The sequence below is a fragment of the Berghia stephanieae genome, chromosome 5 (genome assembly GCF_034508935.2).
Source record: "Berghia stephanieae isolate SIO BIC M18660-M18661 chromosome 5, UCSD_Bste_1.3, whole genome shotgun sequence".
In the NCBI taxonomy this organism is placed as follows: Eukaryota; Metazoa; Mollusca; class Gastropoda; order Nudibranchia; family Aeolidiidae; genus Berghia; species Berghia stephanieae.
This window is the reverse complement of record NC_088364.1, coordinates 2,662,325-2,687,815: the sequence shown is the minus strand read 5'-3', so window position 1 is coordinate 2,687,815 and position 25,491 is coordinate 2,662,325. Positions and strand designations below refer to the sequence as shown.

General features: G+C 37.2%; 1 protein-coding gene across 3 annotated transcripts in view; it reads left to right on the top strand.

Annotated features, from left to right (window-relative positions):
- The window catches only part of LOC144972241 (putative pyridoxal-dependent decarboxylase domain-containing protein 2), a 77,660-nt gene that overhangs the window by 38,579 nt on the left and 13,590 nt on the right, over window positions 1-25,491 (top strand). For all 3 annotated transcript variants that reach the window (XR_013645318.1, XR_013645319.1, XM_078913286.1), the window contains exons 11-19: window positions 3,081-3,236; window positions 6,173-6,223; window positions 8,539-8,616; window positions 10,477-10,629; window positions 11,813-11,918; window positions 14,821-14,879; window positions 15,805-15,917; window positions 19,301-19,425; window positions 22,087-22,205. Coding sequence is in view for 1 of the 3 variants with exons in the window: in XM_078913286.1 (XP_078769412.1) it covers window positions 3,081-3,236; window positions 6,173-6,223; window positions 8,539-8,616; window positions 10,477-10,629; window positions 11,813-11,918; window positions 14,821-14,879; window positions 15,805-15,917; window positions 19,301-19,425; window positions 22,087-22,205 (960 nt within the window). In the remaining 2 variants the exon portion in view is untranslated. The remainder of the gene's footprint in view (window positions 1-3,080; window positions 3,237-6,172; window positions 6,224-8,538; window positions 8,617-10,476; window positions 10,630-11,812; window positions 11,919-14,820; window positions 14,880-15,804; window positions 15,918-19,300; window positions 19,426-22,086; window positions 22,206-25,491) is intronic.

Below are 25,491 nucleotides of genomic sequence, written 5' to 3'. Positions count from 1 at the left end.
CCTAAATGTGTTGCAAGCGCCGTAAAACTCTTAAAACAAACAAAACAACAAGAATCCTCACAATGTCTCATAAAATCGACTTGGGGAAAATAGAAGGCGCTATAGACTGCCTGAAGGCTGGGATCATAAAAATACGAACGAAAAGTTACTAAACAAAAATGAATCTAACAGCTTCAAAAAAGAATGAAATACCAAACACGGAACGTTTTGGGCTGATAACCCTTCTTCAGCCAATAACAAAACAACAATGAAAACATGAATATGTGTTTCATTGTTGGTATTTTTGTATATTTTTTTTTAAGCTCTTTCATCCGTTTTTGTTTATTACTGTTTCCAATCCACAGCTACCAACAGCTTGGTATCACCTTAAAGAAAAGGTCAAATTCCCATTCCAAGCCTTTTCATTTTTACCTTTTTCTTAGGTGAGACAAAGCAAGACTAAGAGCCACCTTAAATGTGTGGCTATGTGGTCTCGTGGTGTGACCCTTGCTTTGGGATCAGAAGGTCATTCCAAGCCTTTTCATTTTTACCTTTTTCTTAGGTGAGACAAAGCAAGACTAAGAGCCACCTTAAATGTGTGGCTATGTGGTCTCGTGGTGTGACCCTTGCTTTGGGATCAGAAGGTCATGGGTCGAGTCTCGCTAGGTGCATAGTTGAGTCCTTGGAAAAGGCTCTTTACTCAAATTCTCTCACCGTACTCTGGTGTAAAATGAGTATCTGGCCATTAACAGCATTATCTCTGTCCGAAAATATTGTAATATCGCCTAACAGGCGTCATGTCTCGGATATGTTACGTGTTGCTGTTGGGACCCCTTGTAAAGCGCTTTGAGCATGTGTAGGGGATATTGCACTTATAAAAACTCACTTTTGTTTGTTTGCTTTGTCTCTCTTTGTCCCGACCGAGAAACGCACCTCATGTGTTTTTATCGTGTTTGATAAAAATTTTTGGTTAGGCACTCTGTTTTGTTCAAAATACTCTTACACTATTTAATCTCTACTTTGATCTAGTTCACATTCCCTGGGTGGGGTTCCTGACCTCCCATAGTGGGCAAGGGGGTACATACTGTGTCTTCTATCCCCTTATGTCTGTTTTCCAACATGCTTTTTGTCTTTGTCTTGGAATGAGATTACTTGGTTTTGTCCTGGCCCTTGCCAGACTCCTGGCTGGGGGGGGGGGGGGGGGGGGTGAGGAAACAGTCAAATGCATAGTTATTGTTTTGGGAGATGATCTTGTAAATCATCTCTCTGTTATGTGTTATTATATTTGTTATTTTGAATGTATAATGTAAGTATTTGAATGTATTCCTCTTTCTTGGATTTTGTACTTGTGCCGGATGAGACTTATAGGTGGTCTCAAACTAAGCACATTGGTGGTATGCTCTTGGTATCTACATCTGATCCCTATTTGTTCCTAGTTCCCATATGTCTTACTTTTTCTTGGGTGCTTTAATTGTAATTCTAGAACTTTTTACAATCCCATTTTCTTCCTTTTTACTGGCGCTGATATAACCTAAGTGTTTCAAGCACCGTAAAACCCTTAAAAACCGAAAAACAAAACATAGTTCACATTCCCACCTAGGTAGAGTGATGTGTGTGTGTGTTTGTTGTGTGAATGTGCATAGCGCAGAGCTGAGGTGAAGTGATAAATGTTACCAATCCCATTATTAACTACACTTAACATTGCTAGAATTAACGCAATTAAGCTCTTATACTGACACTACTGCATCAGTTACTCATATAAAACACAGGGATAAACGTCGTCTGCATTGAAGATGATATTATTAGTCTGTTGTCTGTAGTGTGTTAATCTCTTGATGGATAAACGTTGTTTGTATTGTTGATGTTATGATTAGGCTGTGTCGTGTGTAGTGTGTTAATCTCTTGATAGATAAACACTGTTTGTATTGTTGATGTTATGATTAGGCTGTGTCGTGTGTAGTGTGTTAATCTCTTGATAGATAAACGTTGTTTGTATTGTTAATGTTATGATTAGGCTATGTCGTGTGTAGTGTGTTAATCTCTTGATGGATAAACGTTGTTTGTATTGTTGATGTTATGATTAGGCTGTGTCGTGTGTAGTGTGTTAATCTCTTGATAGATAAACACTGTTTGTATTGTTGATGTTATGATTAGGCTGTGTCGTGTGTAGTGTGTTAATCTCTTGATAGATAAACGTTGTTTGTATTGTTGATGTTATGATTAGGCTGTGTCGTGTGTAGTGTGTTAATCTCTTGATGGATAAACGTTGTTTGTATTGTTGATGTTATGATTAGGCTGTGTCGTGTGTAGTGTGTTAATCTCTTGATAGATAAACACTGTTTGTATTGTTGATGTTATGATTAGGCTGTGTCGTGTGTAGTGTGTTAATCTCTTGATAGATAAACACTGTTTGTATTGTTGATGTTATGATTAGGCTGTGTCGTGTGTAGTGTGTTAATCTCTTGATAGATAAACACTGTTTGTATTGTTGATGTTATGATTAGGCTGTGTCGTGTGTAGTGTGTTAATCTCTTGATAGATAAACACTGTTTGTATTGTTGATGTTATGATTAGGCTGTGTCGTGTGTAGTGTGTTAATCTCTTGATAGATAAACACTGTTTGTATTGTTGATGTTATCATTGGGCTGTGTTGTGTGTAGTGTGTTAATCTCTTGATGGATAAACGTTGTTTGTATTGTTGATGTTATGATTAGGCTGTGTCGTGTGTAGTGTGTTAATCTCTTGATAGATAAACACTGTTTGTATTGTTGATGTTATGATTAGGCTGTGTCGTGTGTAGTGTGTTAATCTCTTGATAGATAAACGTTGTTTGTATTGTTGATGTTATGATTAGGCTGTGTCGTGTGTAGTGTGTTAATCTCTTGATAGATAAACACTGTTTGTATTGTTGATGTTATGATTAGGCTGTGTCGTGTGTAGTGTGTTAATCTCTTGATAGATAAACACTGTATTGTTGATGTTATCATTAGGCTGTGTCGTGTGTAGTGTGTTAATCTCTTGATGGATAAACGTTGTTTGTATTGTTGATGTTATGATTAGGCTGTGTCGTGTGTTATATCCCTTAGCCCCCGATTTCTCAGACCCTGTACAAAGAGTCGGACCAAGCCCTGAAGGAGGCAGCAGGCCTGGTGGTGGATGACCCGCAATTACAGCTACAGTGTCTGCCATTGTGGGTTTGTCTGCAGAGTCTGGGCCATGAAGGCATGGTCAACAAGGTCAAGAACTCCTGTGAATTGGTAAGTTGTGTTGAGGGGGGGGGGGGGGGGGATTCAATCTGTCATCTCTATGTTTATTTGGGTGTGTGTCATTATTTCTTTGTTATTCGTTTATCTTGTTGTTTTATATATATATTTTTTTTTCGGTGTTTTTGTTGTTTCTTCCTTTTTAGACAGAAAAAACCCTCAAGTTGTCATCTGTCTTGTTTTGGTGGTGTATTTATAACCCTCAAGTTGTCATCTGTCTTGTTTTGGTGGTGTATTTATAACCCCCAAGTTGTCATCTGTCTTGTTTTGGTGGTGTATTTATAACCCTCAAGTTGTCATCTGTCTTGTTTTGGTGGTGTATTTATAACCCCCAAGTTGTCATCTGTCTTGTTTTGGTGGTGTATTTATAACCCTCAAGTTGTCACCTGTCTTGTTTTGGTGGTGTATTTAAAATTCCCAAGTTGTCATCTGTCTTGTTTTGGTGGTGTATTTATAACCCTCAAGTTGTCATCTGTTCATCTGTCTTGTTTTGGTGGTGTATTTATAACCCCCAAGTTGTCATCTGTCTTGTTTTGGTGGTGTATTTATAACCCTCAAGTTGTCATCTGTTCATCTGTCTTGTTTTGGTGGTGTATTTATAACCCCCAAGTTGTCATCTGTCTTGTTTTGGTGGTGTATTTATAACCCTCAAGTTGTCATCTGTCTTGTTTTGGTGGTGTATTTATAACTCTCAAGTTGTCATCTGTCTTGTTTTGGTGGTGTATTTATAACCCTCAAGTTGTCATCTGTCTTGTTTTGGTGGTGTATTTATAACCCCCAAGTTGTCATCTGTCTTGTTTTGGTGGTGTATTTATAACCCTCAAGTTGTCATCTGTCTTGTTTTGGTGGTGTATTTATAACCCCCAAGTTGTCATCTGTCTTGTTTTGGTGGTGTATTTATAACACTCAAGTTGTCATCTGTCTTGTTTTGGTGGTGTATTTAAAATTCCCCCAAGTTGTCATCTGTCTTGTTTTGGTGGTGTATTTAAAATTCCCCCAAGTTGTCATCTGTCTTGTTTTGGTGGTGTAGTTATAACCCTCAAGTTGTCATCTGTCTTGTTTTGGTGGTGTATTTATAACCCTCAAGTTGTCATCTGTCTTGTTTTGGTGGTGTATTTATAACCCCCAAGTTGTCATCTGTCTTGTTTTGGTGGTGTATTTATAACCCCCAAGTCTCTAATGCATAAAAAAAAATTTAAAAAACACAGTCGAGCTAAAAAAAAATTTTTAAAAGCATGAAAGACGGCTGATATGACATTATTGTATTATTGACTTCAACAATTCATTTTGAAAATTAAGGAAAACGGTCGTTTATGATTGCTGACCTTCACCTTTTATATAATAATTTTCCGCACTCTGCACCGAAGTGAACTTGTATTGAATTTGGTCTTCATAGCTTTTTTACCTCATTTAACAAACACAAACGCAGTGGAGCAATATACAGCAATGTGATGTTTTGTCGACACTTTGAATTTAACTAGATCTTCTTATAGGGAATGAGATTAGTGGAAGAGTAGCGTCCCTTGATTGGTCGTCACCCATAGTCTGTGACTTCACCAGCGGATAAGTTATTAGAGAGAGAACGTCATGGTTGTGCGCATGCGTCTCTCGTCCTCGCGTATGCACATGCACATTTTTGATACATTTTTTTCAAATTTTGAAAAGTATCAAAAATCTCTAGGATTGAGTGAGTTAAAGGGATAAAAATAGCAGTTGCTATCGTTCACTTTAAAAATCAACAATTTCCCCTCACAAGAATTACACAACTCTTTAAGATCCATCACATCAGCAATGTGGTATAAACTTCACTTTTGAACAAGTTGTACTGACTTAGAGACGGTCCTGTAGTTATTATTATTAATATAATTTTCATCATCATCATTATTATATTATTATCATTATTATAGTAGTGGTAGTAGTTCTTCTTATCATTATTATTATTATCATTATTATTATTATTATTATTATTATTATTATTATTATTATTATTATTATTATTATTATTATTATTATTATTATTATTATTATTATTATACTGGCATATATTTATAGTGTGCCAAACTTCCCTTCATCTTGAGGGCTCTGGGTACATGACAAAGATTCAGGCCTAAGACAGCGCACAAACAACACTAATTATACACATAATTAAAAGAAAGCCTGCTTGCTTCAATCGCTGCTTGAAATCCTCTAGTGAAGACGAAGAACGTATCTCATGTGGTAGCAAATTCCTCAGCCTTGGACCAGAATGCTGAAAGGTGCCTTTTCCAGCCTTCACTCATCAGCATAGAGGTTGTTCGTTTGTCGAAGTGATCGTTCACTGAGGTTTGAGAGATTTTTGGGTGACGAGCCTTCCAAGAACTTGAATACTATGGTTGCTGATTTATATTTAATGCGACTGGTCCACTGGCAGCCAATGCAGCTGCTGTAGTAATTCGGGAGCTGCAGTTTTCCTGTCTTTCTGCAGTACAACGCGGGCTGCCATGTTCTGTACTTTCTGGAGTTTGTTTATTTTGCCCTTTGTGAGACCAACAAACAGTGCATGGCAATAATCCATTTTCGGGAATATCAAAGATGTTACCTGTTTGTTGCAGGTTTCCCTATTAATAAATGGTCTGATTGTTCTGATGTTTCTTAGAATGAAGATAGCACTTGCAATCTATTATATTTATAATGATATTAATGATTATCATTATTATTATTATTATTATTATTATTATTATTATTATTATTATTATTATTATTATTATTATTATTATTATTATTATTATATTATATTATTATTATTATTTATTATTATTATATTATTATTATTATTATTATTCTCTTCTTCTTCATCATCATCATCATCATCATCATCATCATCATTTTCATTATTATTAATGTTGAAAAAGGCAGGTGTGCCACCATAATCAGGTTTTCGTCCATTTCAGGCCAAGACATTGTTTGAACAGCTCGATCAACTGACGACAATCAAACAAATTGTAAGTGTGCGGACAGCTCTGGAATTTGATTAGCAAAGATTCTATTTAGATTATTGCAAAGTTTGCCCTGAAGACCAGTTGAAAAACCACGTTTATTTATCTGACAGTTGCTTTGTCTGGGTGGGGTTCCTGGCCTCCCATAGTGTGCAGGCAGGGAGGTACTTACTGTGTCTTCTATCCCCCTATACCTGTTTTCCAACATGCTTTCTGTCTTTGTCTTGGAATGAGATTACTTGGTTTTGTCCTGGCCCTGGCTGGGAGGGACACAGTCAAGTTTTAGGAGATGATATTTTTTGTTGTGTAAATCATTTCTGTTATGCATTTTATTTTAAAAAATGTTTGGTGTTATATATAATGACCTAAATGAGTCGCAAGCGTGTAAAGCCCTTAAAAACAAACATAATCTCTCTCTCTCTGTTTTTGTTTTGAACAAGACTTGTGAACATTAGAGTGTATTCCTCTTAGTGGGGATCTTGTGCTTGTGATCTCAAATAAGTACATGATAGTGTGCTCTTGGAATCTACATCTGTTTCCTATTTGAACAATTCCCCTTTGTCTTACCTTTTCTTGGGTGCTGTAATTGTTATTCTTGAACTTTATACTATCCCATTTTCTTCCTTTTTACTGGCGCCGATATGACCTAAATGGGTTGCAAGCGCTGTGAAACCCTGAAATACAACAACAAACAAACAGTTGCTTTGTCCAAGCAGTAATGATAAGTTCATTAAATCCATTATTTATCTTCTATATCCTTATATCTGTTTTTCGAGTTGCTTACTGTCTTTGTCTTGGAACTAAGTTGCTTAGTTTTGTCCTCGCTCTTGCTTGAGTCCTGAGCTGAGAGGGAAACAGTCAAATCTGTTTTGGGAGGTGATATTTTTTTCCTTGTAAAATCATCTCTCTGTTATGTATTCTAGTTTTTTATTTCAATATATTAATGGTTTGTAACATTTGAGACTTTTCGGTGATTTCAAACAAAGTACATGGAGAGTGTGCTCTTGGAATGACATCTGTCCCTATTTGAACTAATTCCCCTTTGTCTTATTTTACCTGTGTGTTTTTAATATTAAATCTAGAATTATTGACAATCACATTTTCTTCCTCTTTACCGATGCCAAAATGACCTAAATGCGTCGTAAAACACTTAAAAACAAACAAAAACTCCGTTACTTCTAAAGGTGTCAGATGGGATGACACAATCTGAATCTGAATGTTGCTCACATTCGACTCAATTCATGTGTATTGGAGGGCAGAGAGAGTTGTTTGATGTGACAGCCATTGTTTGTTGTTTTCCCTTTGTCAACTAAAGACAATGAGTGAAACACAAAGACAAATGAGTGACAAGAGTGTTTCATTCATCACATGTTGTTGACAAAGGGGAAACCTGAAACGTCCACTTCATCTGTCTTTGTCAATCAAATTAGATCTTCCTTTTCATATGACTCTATTGATATTTATTTCTTTAAACTTCAAGCAGCAATATATTCAAATTTTGAAATTGAGAGTTATAGTGAAAAGACTTAATTTCTCTCTTGGTGAAAATGGTCCCGTGGGAATGTCATGTAATCGCAAATAATCGTTACATTCCCAACCGACAGCGATCGACGAATGAGGACAGATCTTTGTTTTCTTTCACCTTATTTGCTAATGATGTAGGATGGGAATGTCACCTTTAACTTGCTAATGGTGCAATCAGACCAGAAATTGAATTGACTCCTCAGAGATTCACCATCAAGGAATCCTGCGTGGGGTTCCTGACCTCCCATAGTGGGCAGGGAGGTACATACTGTGTCTTCTATCCCCTATATCTGTTTTCCAACATGCTTTCTGTCTTTGTCTTGGGATGAGATTACTTGGTTTTGTCCTGGCCCTGGCCGGATACCCTGGCTGGGAGGGAAACAGTCAAATGTTAGTTAGTTTTGGGAGATGAAATTTTTTTCCTTGTAAATCATCTCTCTTTTATGCACTGTATTATGTTTTGTTTATGTATTATATATAATTTGTAAACATTTGAGTGTATTCCTCTTAGTGGGGACCTGTGCTTGTGTCTGGATGAGAATTTAGGTGATTTCAAACTAAGTACACTGATAGTGTGCTCTTGGAATCTACTCATGTTCCCTATTTGAACCAATTCCCCTATGTATGCCTTATTCTTGGATGCTTTAATTGTAATTCTAGAACTTTTTACTATCCCATTTTCTTCCTTTTTACTGGCGCTGATATGACCTTAATGTGTTGCAAGCCGTAAAACCCTGAAAAACAAAATAAACAAACCATCAAGGAATATTTTTATTATTATTTTTTTTAAAAAACAGAGTCGGGAAAAGAAAAAGAAACAAGACAAAGAAATCCGATCGGTCAAGGACCTCATCTCTAAGGCCATCAGTGCTTTGGTGAGTCCATGAAACAAACTATGCCTCATTGTTAAGATTTGTTTTGGGCTTGTTTTTTTGGTTGTTTTTTTTTTCAATATTTAATTTAATTTAATTTTTTTTTTATGTCTCAGGTTTTTTGTTGTTTGTTTTATTTTTTGGTCCAGTTCAAGTTTTTTTTTGGGTTTTTTTCTCAGGTCAAATTTAGTTTATTTTATTTTTATCTTTGTATGACATTAATTTAATTTTATTTGCTTTTGTTTATTTTGTTATTTTTTTTTGTCTTAGAAAAATAGGAGTCCTACTGTATTATGATCAGAAAGTCATGTAGTATAATGTTATAGTATGTAATAATATAATAATAGTATTATTATTGTTATTATTATGTGTAGTAAAATATCGTAACTCTATACTATCCGGGACATGCATTGCTCAGGACGATGATTTGTTGTGAAAGTGAACAACCCCCCACTCGAGACTGCCTAACCGAGTTGAATAAAAATCCCATGTTTATCCACACCACGCTTGTTGGAATGAAACAATTTATTAATAGAACTCGTTGAAAACGAATAATATGAATAATAATAGTATTATAGTCTGTTTCCAGAAAACTGGCCAATCAACAACAAGCATACAACAGTTAGAGCACCAGGGTCTGTTATGGATATTTTCATGTTCAGGTCTAGTGCAGAGCTTCTACTTAATTTCAAATTGTCTTTTCAAGGAAAAAAAAAAAAGAAAAATCCACTTTAACTAGCTTTAGAAATAAATTATTTGCCCTCAGAGTGATCCAAAAATGCATTTTAAAAAGTTGAAAGGAACTCAACTTTCCTTTTTCTACAAGATTTATTAGTCAAAGAGGCGAATGCAGTCCTGTGGCTGGAGCCAACATTCGTATTTCTACAAATTGTTCGTAGTACTAGGCAGGTGTGTAAGTGTGTAGAAGCATAAATCACAAATAAATCCGTGAATAGGGCTGGTTTGAGTGACTGTGGATGGGACTTTTAGGCACACTGATAGTTTCTTTGTGGAATTTGTCTCTTCCCTTTTCAGTACAGTCCCCTTTGTCTTGCCTTTTCTCGGGTGCTTTTATTGTAAATCTAGATTTTTTCTTTTTTTTACTATCCCATCTTCTCTCTTTTTAGTAATAATAAAATTCCCTGTATTCATCCCACAGGGGAAATTTGTCTCTAGGGTCTATTCCAAGGGAAGACTGGAATAACCCAGGCGTCAGCCGCAGTGCAGTGCTGCAAACTGAGCTAGGGCGAGGTGGCACTTGCTCAAGGCCACACAGCGTAGTGGCGGTGATTAAACTCTGTACCTTTTGGGTACGAAGCAAAGACCGTACTGCTGAGCCACACTTGCCCCTTAGTATTGCCCCCTTACCGATGGTGAAATAACCTGAAAGTGTTGCAAACATCATAAAACCCTTAGCAACAAAAACAAACATTTGTGTCAGTGCATGAGAATCAGCCGTTTTGGATTTGTATTTTTTTTGCATTTTCTGAAAGAATTTGCTCCCCAGAGCATTTTAATCTTTATTTGAAGCAAATCGAGTGATTTTTCATGAAGTTATGGTCAGATGTATGGGAACGTTATCCAGCAACCTTTCTCAAATTTCATACTTTTTCAACTTTACCAGCTGTTAAAAATATTTAGAAGTGAAATTAAGCTTCGATATTTCCCGAAGATGTACAAAAAGGGTTGATTTAATCATTTATGACAAGAACTCATTTATTATAAAAATTGACCCTCTAACTAAATTTGGCAATATCTCAGTTCAAACCTTTTCACCACCGACTGATTACGTCATTCACTGTCACATTTTTCTAAAAAATCATTTTTAACCCAACTCTTTTCTTTTCTGTCCTCAATCTGTAGTTGGTGTTTGAGATAATGAGTCCCACTGTGGTGTTCAAGTATACAGAGGATACAACTGGGCCTGGGGCCGTGGTGGCTTCTTACTCCAGTATCAAAGTAGAAGATCCCAACCAAGATAAGGATGCTGCCTATTTCAATGCTCTCAATACATGGGTAAGACAGTCACAGGTTGCTGGCTGGGGTTCCTGGCCTCCCATAGTGGGTAGGGAGGTACATACTGTGTCTTCCATCCCCCTATATCTGTTTTTCAACTTGCTTTCTATCTTTGTCTTAGAATGAGATTACTTGGTTTTGTCCTGACCCTGGTCAGAGTCCGTGGCTGGGAGGGAAACAGTTGAATGTATAGTTAATTTTGGGAGATGGCATTTTTTTCATTGTAAATCATCTCTCTGTTATCTACTGTTATTATATTTATTTTTAACTTATGATTTGTAAACATTTGAGTGTATTCCTCTTAGTCGGATCTTGTGCTGGTGTCTGGGTGAGACTTTTAGGTGATCTCAAACTGGTAAACTGATAGTGTGCTCTTGGAATCTACATATCATCTGTTTCCAATTTCAACTAATTCCCTTTTGTCTTACTTTTTCTTCAAGTCCTTTTAATTGTACATCTAGAATGTTTTTATTAACCAATTTTCTTCCTTTTTACTGGTGATGATATGACCTCAATGTGTTGCAAGCGCAGTAAAACCATTAAAAACAAAAACAAACATTTGTGTGTCATAGTGAACAGGTTTTAACTATCATTGGCCTGTAGAAGAATGTTCAAGTGTCTCCCTTAGTCTCAAAACCAGCGTCGTCCTTGTCTCAAAATACTGTTCAAGTTCGCCACAGATGGGGCAGCAAGTTGTTGCTTTCGTCCTATCCAAAGGCAGGCAGCAAGTCCCTGGTCCCTATGGCTACAAGGTGACCTATTGGTAAAATGTGAACATTGTCCACCTGGAAAATCTCTTTGAGCACATGGTGAGGACGCAGGCAGTGAATAAGTGTGTTAGATTTGTGATATGTATTGAGTGGTTTAGTCAATTCTATGAGAAATTCTGACATGGAAAACATGAAATCTTCGATCATATGATGGTCAGACAGATGAGCTACCATTTCACTTTTGGGTTGGAATTCATCTTCATCATCATCATCATCATCATCTTCTTCTTCTTCTTCATCATCATCATCATCATCATCATCACCATCATCTACATCATCCTTGTCATCATAGCCAGACCATCATCATCATCATTATCATCACCATCATCTATATCATTATTGTCATCGTCATCACAATCATCATCAACATCATCATCCCAATCATCGTCATCCATCCACTATTTCCTTCCCAGCTTGCTGAAGCTCTTCAAGTGACTTGTCCCAAAATTCCCATAGAGCTGGTAGACATCGACAAGGAAGGGATTTGTATCCGATATTGTCCTCTCGAGACAGCACAAGGTGAGTGACTCCCATAGTGGGCAGGGAGCTCCCTTACTCTGTCTTCTATACCCCTGTTTCCAATTGCTTTTTGTCTTTGTCTTGGAATGAGATTACTTGGTTTTGTTCTTTCCATGACCCGAGTCCTTGGCTGAGAGGGAAACTTATTGTGTAAGTTTTTAGAGATTATTTTTTGTTTTAACTTGTAAATCATCTCTCTCTAATGCGCTGTATTATTATTTTTTTTTACATATATATAATGATTTGTAAACATTTGAGTGTGTTCCTCTAAGTGGGATTCTGTACTAGTGTTTGATTGAGACTTTTAGGTGATTTCAAACAAAGTACGCTGATGTTGAGCTCTTTTGAATCTACATCTGTTCCATATTTAAACCATTCCCCTTTGTCTTACTTTTTCTTGTGGGCTTTCAATTTTAAATCTATCATTTTTTGACTATCCTGTTTTCTTCCTTTTTTACTGGCGTTGAAATAACATAAATGTGTCACAAGCGCCTTAAAACCCTTAACTCTTTCAGTACCATTGGCCGCACTGTGTGCGGCCAGAGCAGAATTTGTTCTACTGGCCAATGGCCGGTCTTGAAAAGCAAAAATAATAATGTAATCCAATCCTACTTTCTACAAAAGTACTATAAATTGAACCAATTGTATCATTTCTTTCATAAGAACATTCAATTGGCCCTAGGGGGGTATGTGCCAAATTCGAGTGTCGCTTTGTCTTAGCTTGTCATCCTCATGCTGCCTCAATCAGGTGTCAGCCATTTTGTGACGGAAATGTGAATACAGCCTCAGTGGTGAAAGAGTTGAAACAAACAATCAAGCATAACTCATGGCTAGTTTGCCTTGAGAAGCAGTATGGCATGTGATCAATGGCAAGTATGCCTGCTATCCCTTCCACCTTTGGCGGAATCATTCCTATTTTCACTCTTCCTTTGCGTTATTCCGCCATTGTCTCTAAAATTCCCATTTTCAAAATGATGATAATGGTAAAAAGAAGGGGGGAAAAAAGGTGGGGGGGGGGGGGGGGGGGGGGGGAAGGGGATGTGAAAAAGGTGATTTTTTTTTTTTTAATGGTTGCCAAGAGGGAGTTAAGTAGGAAAATTAGTTGCACTCCATTACTCCTTGGCCATTCCATGACCTAACACATGGGATATGTAGTTTTGCTAGTTGTGCCAGAAGACTTGTCTTTATATGTTTGGTGCCAAAGATGGTGGTAATTTTGATACAGAATTATCCATTAATAAGAAATTCCTATTTTTTGTCTCAAATTCCTATTTTTTGTCTCAAATTCCAATTTTTTGTCTCAAATTCCAAATTTTTGTCTCAAATCCCTTTTTTTTTTTTTTTTTTTTAATGTCATGATTTCACTTTAAGATTGTGAAGAGTTGGCAGGCCTGGACAAGGTGACGCTAAGGTTGTTTGTATTTGATTGCCCGAACCGTCACTTTTACTACCGCATGATTACGACTGTCATGGGAATTCCCATGCTGCCAGTTGTCATCTGTGACTGCCCCTCACTTTCATCCATTGCGATTGGGTCGGCTTTTCCTGTCATGCCGGTTGTACAACACACATGTGCATAATTTATGTTTTTATCGTCTGTTGAGGGGGCTAATGATGGTTTAAAAAAAAAAATCTTTAACAATTCTGGAATGGATGATTTCCAGGCCTGTTAGGTGGCTTGCACAAAGTGGCACAGCATAGTGGTGGTGGGCATGGAAATTGGTGCCTCTGTGCTTAACTTTCCCTTTTCTAGGCAATTCGTGGGCATGGAAATTGGTGCCTCTGTGCTTAGCTTTCTCTTTTCTGGGCAATTGGTGGACATGGAAATTGGTGCCTCTGTGCTTAGCTTTCCCTTTTCTGGGCAGTTGGTGGACATGGAAATTGGTGCCTCTGTGCTTAGCTTTCTCTTTTCTGGGCAATTGGTGGACATGGAAATTGGTGCCTCTGTGCTTAGCTTTCTCTTTTCTGGGCAATTGGTGGACATGGATATTGGTGCCTCTGTGCTTAGCTTTCTCTTTTCTGGGCAATTGGTGGACATGGAAATTGGTGCCTCTGTGCTTAGCTTTCTCTTTTCTGGGCAATTGGTGGACATGGAAATTGGTGCCTCTGTGCTTAGCTTTCCCTTTTCTGGGCAATTGGTGGGCATGGAAATTGGTGCCTCTGTGCTTAGCTTTCTCTTTTCTGGGCAATTGGTGGACATGGAAATTGGTGCCTCTGTGCTTAGCTTTCCCTTTTCAGGGCAATTAGATGCACCTGTGGCTTAGAGTTATCCAATTGTTTCATTGATGCCTATTTCGGTCACAGAAACATGACTATCGTAACAGGCAAGTAAATACAGACGTTGTGATGTGGTATAAGTGTGGCCATGTGGTCTAGTGGTATGGCACTCACCTTCAGACCAGAAGGTCCCGGGTTTGAATTCTGCTCTGAGCATAATTGAGTCCTTGGAATTGGCTCTTTACTCACATTCTCTCATCGTACTCAGGTGTAAAATGAGTACCCGACCTTAAACTGCATTATCTCCACCAAATAAGAATTGTATATCGCCTTACAGGCATCATGTTTGTTTGGGACTGATTGTATATTGCTTTGAGCATGTTTTATTTGTTTAGTTTTGTTCGTTTTGTTTTGTTTTTTAAATATTAATTTTTTTTTTTTGGGAGGGGGGGGGGGGTTGTTTAAAAAAAATAAATCATGATATTATGGTAATGAACAACTATGTGTTTTGATCGTTAGTTAAGCATTGTTTTCTTATTTGGCTCTTTGTTTTCTTTTCTGGCTCTTTGTTTTCTTATTTGGCTCTTTGTTTTCTTTTCTGGCTCTTTCTTTTCTTATTTGGCTCTTTGTTTTCTTTTCTGGCTCTTTGTTTTCTTATTTGGCTCTTTGTTTTCTTTTCTTCCAGTGAAAGGCACCAGCACAGATGATGTGAATCATTTTGTAGAATCTCTGAAAAGCAACTTGGTGAGTCGATTGTATTTTAGCTACAAAAAAAGTTAGTTGTGATGATGGAGCTATAGTTTGTAACAAACTGAAAATGTCAAAAATTAAAGGGGTGGTGGGGGGGGGGGGGGGGGGATATGTCAGCCCTTTAGAAAGTCAAAAATAAATCTCTTATAGAGCAGTATAAAAAATTCTTGGTCTCATTTTGACATAAAGTGATTACAACTCACCACCATGACCTTTCAACCTTCCAACCTGTGTAAATGTGACCAGCCAGTATACGCACAACACATTGTAGATGGAACGAACTTGACGTCACTCAGCTCTTTGTTATTGTTTTAAGCCAGTCATTATTCTCAGTTGTTCTCACTAAATTATGTCAATCAGGCTATAAATGTTCATGGTTACACATATTTTTGTGTGTTGGTACGTTTATTTTACTTTGATTTTGTTGAATGATATAATTATATGATTGCATGTGCGCATATGTATTAGCACTTCCGGGCACTTTTTGTGTAAAGGGGCGCTTTAGCAATGCTTTTGATTATTATCATCATCATCATCATTATCATCATCATCATCATCATCATCATCATCATCATCATAATCATCATCATCATTATCATCATCATCATCATCATCATCAACATTATTATTATTATTGTTATTATTATTAATATTGTTATTATTATTATTATTAAATCTGGCTGGTGAAATGTTGTGAGATTTTTGGCTAAATGCATAGCATCAGTTGGACATTTTGAAGATTGAGTTGTGCACCCATCCTTCATATAAACCAACTGATTCTGTCAGATGGAGTACTGCTGCCAATATGGCATGTCGGTAAGAAACAAGTTTGGTAGGAGACAGTGTCCAAATTGCTTTGCCACACAGGAAGTTGAAATGTATGCAATGCCTTCGACAACTTCCTCTTGAATGTTTTCAGAGTGTGTTGAATGCCACCACCATCCAAAGGAAAAGGTTCAGGACCATTGTTGGATCTCAGGATAACCTCCGCCTGGTTGATCTCCACTCCTGGGCTGGGCTGGGAGCTGTCAGGTAAGAAAGATATCACTGGGTTTGGATTGGAGAATTGATGGTTCGATTCCCCATTGAGAGGTTGAAGGACTACAAGTAAACTGCAACCTCATTGTGAGCGCGGCTTTGTGGTCTAGTGGTATGAGACTCGATTTTGGATCGGAAGGTCCTGGGTTCAAGCCAGGCTCAGTGCATAGTTGAGTCCTTGGAAAAGGCTCTTTACTCACATTCTCTCACCGTGTAAAATGAGTTACCTGTCGTTAACAGTTTTGTCTCGTTCTGAAAAATTTGTAATAACAGGTACCTTGAACAAGTCATCTCACCCTAGCTCACTTTGCGGTGCTGCACTGCAACTGATGCCTGGGTTATTCCAGTCTTCCCTTAGGATAGACCCTAAAGACCCTGGGTGTCATGGTGCATCAGCCAATCTCACTGATGAGTGGGTGTCATGGTGCATCAGCCAATCTCACTGATGAGTGGCATGCTGAAGGTGGACAGTGTTCTCAGGAAAACAAATAGATTATTATTTTTCTTTAGGATTATTGTAATGAAGCATGGATAATTCATGTGCCACCTACAGATAAAATAAAGCAAACAAAAAATAATAAACTTGAGCTTTTATATAGCACAATTTCCACTCACTGTGCTCAAAGCGCTTTACAAGGGTCCCTGACTAAAACGAAACATGGCGCCTGTTAGGTAATATGACCATTTTTTTCTGACAGAGAACGGGCAGGTTCTCATTTTACACCTGAGTACAGTGAGAGAATGTGAGTAAAGAGCCTTTTCCAAGGACTCAACTATGCGCCGAGCGAGGCTCAAACCCAGGACCTTCCGATCCGAAAGCGAGTGTCATACCGCAAGACCTCATAGCTTCTAGAGATGCAAAAGTTGTAATTGCTGAACTACAGGGGAAAGAAACGGAATATTTTGGCAATAGGTCTCTTATGACATTGGGACCCACACTTTGTAATGATCTCCCTCATTGTGAGAGGTTTTAGCTCAATAGAAATTTTCAAAAAAATCCTCACAACATATCTTTTCAAAAAATATTTCCTTGATAAAGTTTTAAATGTATTGTCTGTGACTTTTGTATCGGTGATGTTTTTTATTCCCGTTATAATGTGCTCTTAATTGTTTGGATATTTTGGTGGATTTGGACTTGCAATATTATAGTAACCTGGGTAAACGATTTTCTTTTTTTTTCTTTTCTCTTTTTTTATTTGTTTGTTTTAGCGTTTTGAGGTTTCGACGAAAGGCGCTAGATCTATAGAAATATGCTGATTATTATTATTATTATTATTATTATTATTATTATTATTATTATTATTATTATTATTATTATTATTATTATTATTATTATTATTATTATCTACGGCATTTTGAGGCTTTCTCCAAATTTATCAAGTAAAATTTCTCATATATTGATACTGTTTGAGGTTTAACATATCATATATGAGAATGTTGACTTAAATGTGCTAAATGTAAAAAGTCAGGATTTTTTAGCTTTTATATAGCACAATATCCACTAAGTGTGCTCAACTTTACAAGGGGTCCCTGGCCAACAGCAACACATAACATGCAGGATGGGACATGACGCCTGTTAGGTGATGTTACAATTTTTTAATTTTTTTTCACAGAGACTGCGCTGTTAATGGCCAGGTACCTGGGTGGGGTTCCTGGCCTCCCATAGTGGGCAGGGTGGCACTTACTGTGTCTTCTATCCCCCTATATCTGTTTTCCAACTTGCTTTCTGTCTTTGTCTTGGAATGAGATTACTTGGTTTTGTCTAGGGGCCTGGCCAGTCCCTTGCTGGGAGGGACGTAACTTATGTTGGTTTCTATCCGATTTTTTTCATGAACATCTTCTCTTTCTTATGCACTATATTATTGGTTTTGTTTGGGGTTCATTATATATACTTTGTCTTGTCATCCATCTGTTTTCAAACTCTGTGCTTGCATTGGATGAGACTTTTGTAAGTGGGTTGTCTCAATACTAAGATACTTACTGTGTCTCTGATCCCCACATCTGTTTCCTAACCAATGCTTTCTGTACTTTGTCTTGGGTAGATTACTTGTATTTTCTGTGGTTTACTGGCCTCCATATGACCTTATATACTTACTGGCTCTAAACCCCTTAAAATCTTTAAATCTTTAACTTAAAGGCAGTACTTATTTTATTGGTCGGTGGGTTCCTGGCCTCCCATAGTGGGCAGGGTGGCACTTACTGTGTCTTCTATCCCCCTATATCTGTTTTCCAACTTGCTTTCTGTCTTTGTCTTGGAATGAGATTACTTGGTTTTGTTCAGGCCCTGGCCGGAGTTCTTGGCTGGGAGGGAAACAGTCAAATGTATAGTTAAGAGTTTTGGGAGATGCGATTTTTTTCATTGTAAATCATCTCTCTCTTATGCACTATATTATGTTTTGTTTAGTATTATATATCATTTGTAAACATTTGAGTGCATCCATCTTAGTTGGGACCTGTGCTTGCATCTGGATGAGACTTTAAGGTGATCTCAAACTAAGTACTTTGACGGTGTGCTCTTGGAATCTACATCTGTTTCCTATTTGAACCAATTTCCCTTTGTCGTACCTTTTCTTGGGTGCTTTATTTGTAATTCTATAACTTTTTACTGGCGCTGATATGACCTTTATATATTGCAGGCGCCGTAAAACCCTTAAAAACTTAAAACTTAAACTTAAAGGCCAGCTACTTATTTTACATCTGAGTACGGTGAGAGAATGTGAGTAAAGAGCCGTTTCCAAGAACTCAACTATGCGTCAAGTGAGGCTCAAACTCAGGACCTTCTGATCCTAAAGCAAGTGTCATACCACAAGACCACATAGCTGGGGTTGGTGGGGGGGGGGGCAATTCCAGCTTGATATGAACCTTAGTATCCAGACAAATGATTGCCAATGGAATTCCAGGCGTTTTCTTTTTCTCCACCAGAAGGTTGGAATTTAGATAGTTGTTGCAGATGTTGAAAATTTATTTTTAGTTGGGAAAACATGAAAAGAAATCAGCCTAAATCTGGTATAAGTTGGTTGTCAAGTCAAGTCTGCTTCCTGGACTGCAGGCGACATTGGACTTGGCCTGGTAAAGAACTAACATAGGGTCAGCTTGACTCTGAAGTATAGTCTTTGCTTCGTACCCGAAAGATACCGAATTCGATCACCCGCTGCTGCGTTTTGTGGCCTCACTCTAGCTCAATTTGCGGATGCCTGGGTTATTCCAGTCTTCCCTTGGAATAGACCCTAGCGACAAATTTCCCCTTGGGATGAATAAAGGGAATTATATTTATTTATTTATTTATTTATTTATTTATTTATTTATTTATTTATTTATTTATTCAATTGATGATAAAGAGTTTATTGACTACAAGTCGTTGTTTTCCTCCTCTCCAGTTACATTCCAGAGGAATACATCAACCATGAGGGAGAACTGACAGACCGAGCCAAGATTGACATCAACAACCTGAATGCTGAGCTGGTCCACAAGCTGAAGGCTCAGGATACGGCATTTTCTACTGGTGAGATAGATTGGATTAGATTATTATTATTATTATTATTATTATTATTATTATTATTATTATTATTATTATTATTATTATTATTATTATTATTATTATTATTATTATTATTCTTTTTTCTTCTTCTTCTTCTTCTTCTTCTTTCTTCTTCTTCTTCTTCTTCTTCTTCTTCTTCTTCTTCTTCTTCATTCTCTTCTTCTTCTTATTCTTCTTCTTTCTTCTTCTTCTTCTTCTTCTTCTTCTTCTTCTTCTTCTTCTTCTTCTTCTTCTTCTTCTTCTTCTTCTTCTTCTTCTCCTCCTCCTCCTCCTTCACCATCTTCCTATTCTTCTTCTTCTTCTTTTTCATCATCATCATGGTTGTTGTAGTAGCCTCTTAAATAGAGGATCCAGACTCCAGTTCACATTTATGAATTTCATGGCACACATACACACACACACACACACAAACTCACTCACATATTCATAATACAGGCTGTAATCATTTCATTTTTGATATTTTTTCCACGCTTCCAAGACACTTTCACATTCTGTATTGTTTTTAGTTTCTACATAAACGAGCAGCAGAGGGAAAAGGAAGAGTGTTGTAGGTGGGTGTCTGGGTTGATGTCTGGGTTGATAGTTTGTTGTCTTGTCCCCCTGTTCGTCTGTTTTTTGGTCTAATATAATTGGGGAGTTTATTGCTGGTGTAACATTTATAAGGAATAATTAGACAAACTCAAATTGTTTCCCATCATTTTTGCTTTGAATTTTTCTCTGCCTGTAATTTCTGGTGGTGATCATACCATTCATGCATGGTTCTAGGATAGAAAAAAATGAATTTTGAAAATGTTTGTTTATGCAACTTGGTGTATGTATTAAGAAACCGTTTCCTCTTGCATTGTGTTTGTTGGATAATCCTTTTTATGTTATCTGGGATATGAAAGCTGTTGATTGGCTGTTGATGTATTTCTAAAATATTTTGACGCCTGCCTCTTTGCACCAGTTCTTGAGAGGCCTTACATTGGGACTTTGAATGGCAGATGGAGCACATCTCTCTTCTTTCGATGTGCAGCCTGTGTGACTATGTGGTCTTGTGGTATGACACTCGCTCTCGGATCAGAAGTTCCTGGGTTCAAGCCTCGCTCGGCGCATAGTTGAGTCCTTGGAAAAGGCTCTTTACTCGCATTCTCTCATCGTACTCAGGTGTAAAATGAGTACCTGGCTGTTAACAGTGTTGTCTCTGTCCGAAAAAATTATAATATCGCCTAACAGGCGTCATGTCCCATCCTACATGTTTAGCGTTGCTGTTGGCCAGGGACCCCTTAAAAAGCGCTTTGAGCACGTTTAGTGGATATTGCGCTATATAAAAACTCAATTATTTTTTTTTACAAATCGTACAGCAGCTCTTTGGAATTTCTCAATCATCTTTATCTCCTTTGATGAATGAAGATCCCTAGCTGTATTTGCTTATTCTAATACCAGTCTGATAACGGCCAGGACAGGCCCAGATCATGATCTAAGAGTCTGCTCCCCAGATGCTGTTGAGTGGGTTCGGTGTTCCAAGCGACAAGCTGTGATAATGATGATGATGATGAGTCTAATAGATGTGATATAGGCCTGCATCAAATATAGTAAATGAAATCTAATTAAAGTAATTGAACAATAAATATATTTTGATAAATAGTGGTAGAATTTAATCATTTGGACGCAAATATTTTTCTTCAAGGTCAGACTTTATGTCTGCTGTTTGTGGTTTGAATGGGTAGATTGCTAGATCACCTACACCAATATCAGTTGGTTTGAATGGGTAGATTGCTAGATCGCCTACACGAATAGCAGGCTTGTGAGAACACTTTGATATGGCAAGTTTGATCAGGACTGTCATCCAGAACGAGCTGATAATATGATAATCTGTGCAAGAATATGAAAAACAAATAGAATTGAGAAAACAGTGGCATTGGATAATGGAGTTGGTTGGTCCTGCTGTAGTTTGGCTGATGAATGATGTCAGTTACTGGCAGGACAGGTCTGCGGTTGTCTTGTGACCCTGATGTCCACGTGTCCTCCTGCTAATCTGATTCATCCTTGACCTTTGACATTTATTGGTAAATTGCCGCTTGCATCATCGTCTTTCTTCAAGTCAATTTTTGGCAATATCTACAAAAAAGAAAATAGATAAAAATAATCCACTGCAGACTGGAAAATAATTAACGTGTGGCAAATGAAAACATTTTAGTTACACAAGAATTATTACTCATCCAGTCTGTTAAGTTTGGGGTTTTTTATTTTTTTTTTTCCCTGTTTTTGGAGGAAAATAAGAAAAATATATAGTTACACAAGAATGATTAATTTTCAATTTTCCAGTCTGCAGTGTTGTTTTTTTTCTTTTGTTATATTTATAGATATTGTCCAAGTCTGTACAGATGGTAAGGCTAATCCATTTTCTCCATTCAAGGGTCTCGTAGCTGTAGTTGTATAATAATTAGTTGTTTTTTTAAATTATAAAATTCCCTTTATTCATCCCATATTGGAAATTTGTCTTTAGGGTTTATTCCAAGGGAAGACTGGAATAACACATTCGTCAGCCGCAGTGCAGCGGTACCACCAAGCCACTCTACTATCTATTTTATTTTTTAAAAATTGTTGACATGTTGTACCAATGTGTCTTGTTATTGCCGGCAGGCCACAACGAAGACGGAATGATCTGTGTGAGATTTGGTCTCATCACTCAAGACACAGACGTGGAGGAATTGGTGTCCTTGGTTCATTCCACTGGCAGGGAGGTGGAGGAAAGTAGCAAGGTAAGGCGTTGGTACTCTATAAATACTGTGGTCCTATGAAGGTACCTTATAAGCCATACATATTTTTATTAAAAAGTGATACGTTATGAAAATTTGCTTCTTATCTATCGTAATTTCTTGATTCATTTGATTTAAGTTTGAATATTCTATGATAAAGGGAGGGGGAAGCTGCTGAGTGGTTAAGGCATTGTACTGTGACCTGGAAGGTCTCGGGTTCGAGCCCCGGCTTCAGGCACTTTTGGGGGTTGTTTTTGCCTTGGGCAAGATTATTAACCTCCAATTAGCTCACTGTGACAACATGTGTGATTCCTGTTGACACCAGACATCTTGTTTGATGAATTATCTATATTCCTTCATGGAATGCCTAGGCGACGGTATCTCACTGTGACAACATGGGTGATTCCTGTTGACATCAGACATCTTGTTTGATGAATTATCTATATTCCTTCATGGAATGCCTAGGCGACGGTATCTCACTGTGACAACATGGGTGATTCCTGTTGACATCAGACATCTTGTTTGATGAATTATCTATATTCCTTCATGGAATACCTAGGCGACGGTATCTCACTGTGACAATATGGGTGATTCCTGTTGACATCAGACATCTTGTTTGATGAATTATCTATATTCCTTAGTGGAATGCCTAGGCAACGGTATCTCACTGTGACAACATGGGTGATTCCTGTTGACATCAGACATCTTGTTTGATGAATTATCTATATTCCTTCATGGAATGCCTAGGCAACGGTATCTCACTGTGACAACATGGGTGATTCCTGTTGACATCAGACATCTTGTTTGATGAATTATCTATATTCCTTCATGGAATGCCTAGGCGACGGTATCTCACTGTGACAACATGGGTGATTCCTGTTGACATCAGACATCTTGTTTGATGAATTATCTATATTCCTTCATGGAATGCCTAGGCGACGATATCTCACTGTGACAACATGGGTGATTCCTGTTGACATCAGACATCTTGTTTGATGAATTATCTATATTCCTTCATGGAATGCCTAGGTGACGGTATCTCAATGTGACAATATGGGTGATTCCTGTTGACATCAGACATCTAGTTTGATGAATTATCTATATTCCTTCATGGAATGCCTAGGCGATGGTATCTCACTGTGACAATATGGGTGATTCCTGTTGACATCAGACATCTTGTTTGATGAATTATCTATATTCCTTAGTGGAATGCCTAGGCAACGGTATCTCACTGTGACAACATGGGTGATTCCTGTTGATATCAGACATCTTGTTTGATGAATTATCTATATTCCTTCATGGAATGCCTAGGCGACGATATCTCACTGTGACAACATGGGTGATTCCTGTTGATATCAGACATCTTGTTTGATGAATTATCTATATTCCTTCATGGAATGCCTAGGCGACGGTATCTCACTGTGACAATATAGGTGATTCCTGTTGACATCAGACATCTTGTTTTATGAATTATCTATATTCCTTCATGGAATGCCTAGGCGACGGTATCTCACTGTGACAATATGGGTGATTCCTGTTGACATCAGACATCTTGTTTGATGAATTATCTATATTCCTTCATGGAATGCCTAGGCGACGATATCTCACTGTGACAACATGGGTGATTCCTGTTGACATCAGACATCTTGTTTGATGAATTATCTATATTCCTTCATGGAATGCCTAGGCGACGGTATCTCACTGTGACAATATGGGTGATTCCTGTTGACATCAGACATCTTGTTTGATGAATTATCTATATTCCTTAGTGGAATGCCTAGGCAACGGTATCTCACTGTGACAACATGGGTGATTCCTGTTGATATCAGACATCTTGTTTGATGAATTATCTATATTCCTTCATGGAATGCCTAGGCGACGATATCTCACTGTGACAACATGGGTGATTCCTGTTGATATCAGACATCTTGTTTGATGAATTATCTATATTCCTTCATGGAATGCCTAGGCGACGGTATCTCACTGTTACAACATGGGTGATTCCTGTTGACATCAGACATCTTGTTTGATGGATTATCTATATTCCTTCATGGAATGCCTAGGCGACAGTATCTCACTGTGACAACATGGGTGATTCCTGTTGACATCAGACATCTTGTTTGATGGATTATCTATATTCTTTCGTGGAATGCCTAGGTGACGGTATCTCACTGTGACAACATGGGTGATTCCTGTTGACACCAGACATCTAGTTTGATGAATTATCTATATTCCTTCAGTATCTTATGATGTCGTGGTGGAAGGGTATAATTTTTTTAATTCAATAAAATTTATTCAACTATCGTTGCAAAAGGTCTTTATAAAATAAATATAAATAAATTGCGCTTATATAGCGCATATTCCCATGTGTCACAGGTTTAACTCGTATTCTCTCACTACTCTCAGGTGTAAAATGAGTACCTGGCTTGTGAGAGTGTTGCATTATAGCCTCTTACAAGAATAAAATCTCGTCCCATGTGTTTTATATTTGCTTTTTAGCTTGAGACGGCTTTGAGCACATTTTGTGGAGGTTATTGCACTATAGAAGCTGCTACAAGTTGTGGACTGTAAAAGGTAATAAACAAAAATGAATATAACAAATAAAAACAAGAACAAAAATCCAAACACAGAACTTTTAGGGCTCAAAACCCTTCTTCAGCCAACAACAAAAAACAAAAAATTTCTCTGTCGTCAATCTGGAATTTAGTCATGTATTTATGTCTTTATTGTTTTTTGTTGTTGGCTGAAGAAGGGTTTTGAGCCTGAAACGTTCTATGTTTGGTATTTTGTTCTTTTTTGAAGCTGTTATATACATTTTTGTTTATTACTTTATATATAGATTCTCCATTTTTTAAAAATTGTTTTTTTACAATAGAGAACCATTTCATTTTATTTTACAATAGAGAACCATTTTTTTTTTTCAATAGAGAACCAATACATTTTTTTTACAATAGAGAACCATTTTTTTTTTTTTACAATAGCGAACCATTTTTTTTTTTTACAATAGAGAACCATTTTATTTATTTTTTACAATAGAGAACCATTTTTATTTTTTTTTACAATAGAGAACCATTTTTATTTTACAATAGAGAACCATTTTATTTTTTACAATAGAGAACCATTTTATTTATTTTTACAATAGAGAACCATTTTTATTTTACAATAGAGAACCATTTTATTTATTTTACAATAGAGAACCATTTTTTTTTTTTCAATAGAGAACCATTTTATTTATTTTACAATAGAGAACCATTTTATTTATTTTTACAATAGAGAACCATTTTTTTTT